At 43.2% G+C, this 7914-nt stretch overlaps 1 protein-coding gene across 1 annotated transcript in view; it reads right to left on the bottom strand.

The window, feature by feature from the left end:
- LOC143287751 (uncharacterized) overlaps nt 1-7914 on the bottom strand; it is a 173996-nt gene that overhangs the window by 113559 nt on the left and 52523 nt on the right. The window contains exons 5-9 of the mRNA XM_076596012.1: nt 6060-6281; nt 4275-4370; nt 2638-2771; nt 873-1080; nt 187-341 (exon numbers count right to left, since the gene is read on the bottom strand). Of these exons, the coding sequence (XP_076452127.1) occupies nt 187-341; nt 873-1080; nt 2638-2771; nt 4275-4370; nt 6060-6281 (815 nt within the window). The remainder of the gene's footprint in view (nt 1-186; nt 342-872; nt 1081-2637; nt 2772-4274; nt 4371-6059; nt 6282-7914) is intronic.

Genomic DNA, 7914 nt, shown 5'->3' on the forward strand with positions numbered 1-7914 from the left:
GACGGTCCTAAAAACCCTCTTGGCCGAGAGAGTGGGGATGAAACTTGGGCAAGACATTTACCATGGATAACAAAAATTCTAGCCCAGACAGTTGGAACAGCAGTTGCCTCTTCTACTGTTCTGGATGTTCATGGATGGACACGACTGACTATCATACATACATGATATTTATTATTATATTTATACCTGTAGCGTGATGACGGATCGTTCAAGGGCGGAGCGGATGACCCACACAGACTCCTGGTTGGTGAGGTAGGGGGCAGGGAAGGTGGGCACTTTGAGCTGTTTCTCGTAGTCGCTGGCCATCACCTCTTTCCCTTCATCCGGTAATCCGTATTGAACTGAAAAACAGCAAAGGCTGCCTCGTGAGGTCAAATGGATTATGTGGGTGTGTCCCGGTGAGAAAGTGGAGTGTGTGTGTGTGTGTGTGTGTGTGTGTGTGTGTGTGTGTGTGTGTGTGTGTGTGTGTGTGTGTGTGTGTGTGTGTGTGTGTGTGTGTGTGTGTTTGTGTGTGTGTGTGTGGGGGGGGGGGGCGGGGGGGGGGGGGGGGGGGCGGGGGGGGGTGTTTTACTATCAAAGGAGATTTTTTTCTTCATAAATTTAGTAAAGGACAACCCGTCCGTCGCCGTGGGTTCTTTTACCTGCCCTGCCCCTTCCCGTCCCGTCCTGTCCTGTCATCATGTCCTGCCCTGTCCAGCCCTGCTCTCTCCCTTCCAGTCCCATCATGTCCTGTCCCGTCATGACCTGCTCTGCCCTGCCCTGCCCTGCTCTGCCCTACCCTGCCCTGCCCTGCTCTGCCCTGCCCTGCCCTGCCCTGTCCCTGTCCCGTCCTGTCTCGTCATGCTCAATGCTGACGCAGTGGGCCTCCTTACCTGCGGACCAGGTCAGGTTGAAGCCGGTCCCTTGCACGGCAGAGTCGGAGTAGAAGCGGACGATCATGAGGTGGTTGTAGCTGCGGAGCAAGGAGGTTGGGGCGGTGACCCCGGAGAGGCGGGCCAGGTTGTAGGAGGTGGAGGCCGTCTTCCCGCCTCCCATGATGATCAGCTCGTCCTTGCCGGCCTCTGTGTCCAGGCTGTTCACCTGTTGGGGGTGTGTGTGTGTTTTAATCACATAGCTGTTGGTAACATAACATAATAATGGCAAAAGTAACAATGATGGATATTTGGACGCCCTTATCTGCGGAGAGCCTAGAGCGTTTACAAATACAGCGTTTTTTGTTTTTGTTTTTGTTTTTTTGTTGTTGTTTTTTGTTGTTGTTTTTTTGGGGGGCTTGTTGTTGTTGTTGTTTTTGTTTCTTTAGGTTGGTTTGCTTTTAGTCAAATTGAACACCCACTCTAGGTTTGTGCAAAAAAAACAAAAAAAAGTCTTACTACAACAGATCTATGACAATCCTTTTGGTTCTAAATTCAGGAAGCTGAACGATGCCAGACCAGCAGTTCATTCATAACGATGATACCTCCAGGAAGAAAAGAAAAAAAAAGAAAAGAAAAAAAGATTAAACAGAACAAAAATATTGCTACAAAAGGTCTATGACAATCCGTTTAGTTCTAAATTCTGGAAGTTCAGCGATGCCAGACCAGCGGTTCATTCATAACGATGATACCTCCAGAAAGAAAAGGAAAACAACAACAACAACAAAAAACAACCAACAACAGAAAAACAGAAAAAAAAGATTGCTACAAAATGTCTACGACAATCATTTTGTTTTCTAAAATCAGGAAGCTCAGCGATGCCAGACCAGCGGTTCATTCATAACGATAATACCTCCAGAAAGAAAAGAAGAAAAAGAAGAAAGAAAATGAAAGAACAGAAAAAAAATATTGCTACAAAAGGTCTATGACAATCCTTTCGGTTCTAAACTCAGGAAGCTCAACGATGCCAGACCAGCAGTTCACTCATAACAATTATACTTCCAAAAGGAAAAGAAAAAAACAAGAAAAGAAAAACAGAAAAACAACCCCCCAAAAAAGTATTGCTATAAAAGGTCTATGACAATCATTTTCGTTCTAAACACAGACGTTCTACCTCCAGAAAGAAAAAGAGAGAGAGAAAAAAAACCAAAAAAACCAACAACAAAAAAACAGAAAAGCAGAAAAAAGGTTGCTACAAAAGGTCTATGACAATCCTTTTCGATCTAAACTCAGGAAGCTCAGCGATGCCAGACCAGCAGTTCATTCATAACAATTATACCTCCAGAAAGAAAAGAAAAAAAAAGAAAGAAAACAGAAAAGAGAGATTGCTACAAAAGGTCTATGACAATCCGTTTGGTTCTAAACTCAAGAAACTCAACGATGCCAGACCAGCAGTTCATTCATAACGATGATACCTCCAGAAAAAAAAGGGAAAAAACAAAACAACCAAACAAAAACCAACAACAGAAAAACAGAAAAAAAAGATTGCTACAAAATGTCTTTGACAATCCTTTTGGTTCTAAACTCAGGAAGCTCAACGATGCCAGATCAGCAGTTCATTCATAACAATTATACCTCCAGAAAGAAAAAAAAAAAAGGGGGGGGGGAGAAGGAAAACAGAAAAAAAAAAGATTGAGACAAAAGGTCTATGACAATCCTTTTTTTGTTTCTGAACTCAGGAGGCTCAGCGATCCCAGACCAGCAGTTCATTCCTAACGAAGATTACCTCCAGGAAGATGTTGGAGCCCACAGGTCCCTCGAGGGTCCACTGGCAGTCACTGTTGATGGGGTAGCCCCCTGGGTAGTTGGCCGACAGGATGTCCCCGCCGCCACCCCGTATGTACTCCTTGCACTGAGAAGCTGTCAGACAGAGAGAGAGAAAACAAAAAGATAGACAGAGACAGAAGCAGGGAAATAGAGAAACAGTGAGACAGACAGACAGACAGACAGAGTGACAGACAGGGAGACGGAGAGGGAGACAGAGACAGAGACAGACAGAGAGACACAGAGAGAGATACAGACAAACAGAGAGAGAGAGGCAGATAGAGAAAGAGAGAGACAGACAGACAGAGAGAGAGACAGAGACAGACAGAGACAGACAGACAGAGACACAGAGACAGAGAGAGACATAGACAGAGAGAAAGAGAGAGACAGACAGACAGAGAGACAGACAGACAGAGACAGACAGACAGAGACACAGAGACAGAGAGAGACAGAGACAGAGAGAAAGAGAGAGACAGAGACACAGAGAGAGAAGGACTAAACTGTAACTGTTTAATGTCATTAGCATAAATGCCATAGTAACATGGGGTTCACAATTTCATGAGTATTGTCGAAGAAAAATAAACAGTACCAAAAAAAGAAAAAAAAGAAAAAGAAAAAAAAGAAAGAAATGTCTCAGAGACTATTCTATACATGCAGACAAGAGAGAGAGAGAGAGGGAGAGAGAGAGAGAGAGAGAGAGAGAAAGAGAGAGAGAGAGAGGGGGGAGAGGGAGAAAGGGAGGGAGGGAGAATGACAAGAGTTATGGACGGTTCTGTTCAGTTCAGCCTCTCATGGACGCGTCACAGCGTTCGGATACATTCATATACGCTGAGCAAATTTCTTTTCAAGCAGCGTTGCCCTTATTCAGGCCTTGAGGACAATAGATAGATAGATAGATAGATAGATAGATAGATAAATGAATAAATAAAATTTGAATAAGTGAATAAACAAATAGATAGATAAATAACTTGAATGAATCAATCAATCAACAAAAATAAATAAACGAATGAATGAATGAATGAATGAATTCAAAAGGAACTAAAGCAGCAACGACGACGACGAAGACAACGACGACGATGACGACGACGACGACGACGACATTGATGATGATGATGAATCAATAAATAAATGGATAAATGGATAAATAAATAAGCAAGACAGACCCAGAAACACAGAAACCGAAAGACAAGAGAGACAGAGACAAATTCAAGCAGCACAGATAAATAATCAAGTAAATAAATAAATAGATTAATAGATAGAAAAAAAATCAAAAAAAGCAAGACAGACCCAGAAACACAGAAAAAGATAGACAAGAGAGACAGAGACAAATTCAACCAGCATAGATAAATAAATAAATAAATAAACACACGAGTCAAACCCAGAAACACAGAAACAGACAGACAAGAGAGACAGAGACAGGGACAACCAGACAGAGAGAAAGAAAGAAACAAAGAAAGAAAGAAAAAGACCGACCGTTCGTCCGACCGACCGACAGACAGACCGACAGACAGACAGACAGACAGACAAACAGACAGACAGACGGACAGATTGATACACAGAGTGAACACAGCATGCACAAGGTCCGTGTCGGGAACTCACGACAGTTGATTTCATCGGAACCATCCGAACAATCCTGCACTCCATCGCAAGTCCTGCTAGACTGTACGCATCGCCCTGTGGCACACTGGAAGGTGTCTGCAAGGTGGGGAAACAAAAGCTGTCAAGCTATAATTATTTCCTAAATCCCGCTTCCCACGTCCCGCCTCTCACACACACCCTTCCAATATTATGTTGTTTTTTCTTTCTCCAATCACTGACACTCACCCTCTCCATTTTAGATTTTGTACTCTATCTTTTCCACATTCTGTTCTCTGTCTGTCTGTCTGTCTGTCTGTCTGTCTGTCTGTCTGTCTGTCTGTCTATCTATCTATCTATCTATCTATCTATCTATCTATATATATATATAGAGAGAGAGAGAGAGAGAGAGAGAGAGAGAGAGAGAGAGATCTTCCTTTCTTAGTCCCCTCCCCCTTGCCCCCCCTCCCCTCCACCTCAACCGCCCCCCTTTTCATTCGAATATACAGAAATGTCGATTTCTAATTAATACGAACAATCATTATGATAGGAATGATAATAATCCAAATAATAACAATAATATAATTTATTTTCAGTCTTATATCATCATCTTAGATGAACAGACTATAAATAAATAAACGAACGAACTATAATTATTGCTCTTACATGTCTAGCTGTATTATCACTAGTTTTTCCGATGCCATGGGAAATCTGTTTTTTTAAAGCTTAGTCTTTTTGTGAAGGACTATGACTCGCAAACTAGGAGGCAAAATTGCACTGGCTCTTAGTGCTGCAGCCTTGGGGGCTAGTTAGCTTTTGGGAACCATCCCCAGCGCCGACTGTCCTAAAATTCTCTTGGCCGAGAGAGTGGGGATGTAACTTGGGCAAGACTCTCTCCACTATATTATAATCAAATTCTAGCCCAAATAGTCGAGACAGTAGTTGCCTCCTCTGCTGTTCTGTTGGTCATAGTCGGACACGGCTGACTATCATATATATAAGACTGTCATGTTGTGTAAGAGTATGAGGGGCTGGGGAGAAAGAGGGCGGAGGGGGGGGGTATACAAAAGGAAAAAAAAACACCTCATATTCTTGTTAAGTTAAACTATTAGGCAGTCTTGCATGTAGTGATAATAATATTGCATATCCACATTCTGATTATGACCCATGAAGGCAAATCCCGCAATGGTGATCTTACCTCATACTTGCACCACCACAATCAAAGCCTAATGTGATTATCAGTGGTGATGACTTCACTGAATGTCAAATGTTTACTGATTCATTGTGTGGTGAATGTGACTTGTGTTGAACTGTGTAGAATTGATTGAAAAGAATAGAACCTTATTTGCAAGTGGAAAAAAAGGCTGTCATGTTGTATTGTTCTTACATATAATTATAAGACTGTCATCTTGTCTTGTTCTTACTTGTCTAAGACACTCATGCTGTCTTGTTCTGACTTATGTAAGACACTCATGCTTTCTTGTTCTTACTTCATAGTAGCTTTGTATTTTGACATTATTAAAAAAAAAAAAAAGGATCAAACACTTTAAAACCAAAACAAGACTGACAGTCATTATCATTATCGTCATCAAGTCTTCGAGTAAACAGACGTTACTTACGGTAATTTAAATTGAAATTACATTATTAAGGCCAGAACAATCACAACAAGAACAACAACAAAAACAACAGCAGTAAAATCCTAGGACACACACACACACACACACACACACAACAACAACAACAACAACAACAACAACAACAAAACAAAACAACAAAACAAAGACAAAACACCCACACCAGGCAACTAACCTGAAGGGCACGCCGCAACACCACACACGAACGCTCGTTTCCACTCGCACGTGCCGAAAGCCCAACGGTACTGTCCCTCAGACTCCAGCACGTGCACACAGTCTCCGCCATCGAGGTCAGGCTGCAGCTGATCCCAGAAGGCCTGGTAGACAGAGGAGGCCGATCCGTCGCTCCACTGGCTGTAGGTCGTGTTGGACGATGGTATCGAGATTCTGTTCAAGCCTGCAATGTGGAGACACAATCATCAGAACTATCTCACTTCAGCCCTTGTTGCCCTGAGTGCCAGAGTGGAGAAAGTGGTGATACAATGGGTACCAGCACACTGTGGCATCAGAGGCAACGAAAAAGCGGACATTCTGGCAAAAGACGGTGCACAGAGGGAGCAGGCCAACAAACTGGTGTCATACGATGAAATTAAGACAATCATCAAGGCACAGCAAGGAATAAAGTATCGCCTCCAGCACCCCAAATATAACCCAGAAAACAGACAGCATTTGCTGGAACGACGGGAACAGACCAAGATCTTCCGCCTGAGGACTGGACACAACCGTCTGCTCCACCACATGCACACAAAATTGTGTGGAGAGTGCCCTTGTGGTGAGGAACCAATGATAACCGACCACATCCTTCAAGACTGTAGGACGCATGCAGCATCCAGGAGGAAGTACTGGCCAACACCGACAGCAGTGGAAGCCAAACTGTGCGGCACCCTGGAGGAGCTGAGACGGACGGCAGCCTTCATCGAGATCACCGGGTTGCTCATCTAATGGGAGGCGAACGAGGAAGAAGGGACACAGTGACATGCCGCGAAAGTCGCGGTTATGTGAACCCGAGGCTCAGTTTATATCATCACAGCTGGGCCACCAGCAAAGTGAGAGCTGTGTGATCAGTTTCAGTTTCAGTTTCACTTTCTCAAGGAGGCGTCACTGCGTTCGGACAAATCCATACACGCTACACCACATCTGTTGAGCAAATGCCTGACCAGCAGCGTAACCCAACGCGCTTAGTCAGGCCTTGAGTGCATGCTTACATATTTGTGTACCTATGAAAGTGGATTTCATTTTACGTAATTTCGCCAGAGGACAACACTCTCGTTGCCATGGGTTCTTTTTCAGTGCGCCAAGTGCGTGCTGCACACGGGACCTCGGTTTATCGTCTCATCCGAAAGACTAGACGCTCAGTTTGATTTTCCAGTCAAACTTAGGAGAAAGGGCGAGAGCGGGATTCGAACCCACACCCTCACGGACTCTCTGTATTGGCAGCTGAGCGTCTTAACCATTCTGCCACCTTCCTCCTTGTGTGATCAATGGTTTCTCCATTGCAGTGGGAAGTCATTTACAGCTTAGTCTTTTTGTGAAGGTGGGGGTGATGGGTTGAAGGAAGGTGAGCCGCAGAGTTAGAAAAAAAAAAGTTCTGGTACTTTCATGATTTCAAAGAACGAGAGCCTCTGTCTTCCCAATGTTCGCTAGATCTCCTCGATAATAAACATGTCACTATCAGGTAAACCCTCTTCCAAGGGGAGTAACCAGGCATTAGTCGTCTCATTCTTCTAGCAATGATGTTGTGAGGTGAAGTCCCCTCCTTCATGTCAACACACACACACACACACACACACACACACACACACACACACACACACACACACACACACACACACACACACACACAATGATAATAACAATAATAACAATAATAACGATAATAATAATAATAATAATAATAATAATAATAATAATAATAATAATAATAATAATAATAACAATAATAACAATAATAACGATAATAACGATAATAATAATGACAATAAGGAGAAGGGGGGGGGAGGATAGACATTATATACATTAAATGAAATTGA

This window comes from Babylonia areolata, chromosome 1 (genome assembly GCF_041734735.1).
Source record: "Babylonia areolata isolate BAREFJ2019XMU chromosome 1, ASM4173473v1, whole genome shotgun sequence".
NCBI lineage: Eukaryota > Metazoa > Mollusca > Gastropoda > Neogastropoda > Buccinidae > Babylonia > Babylonia areolata.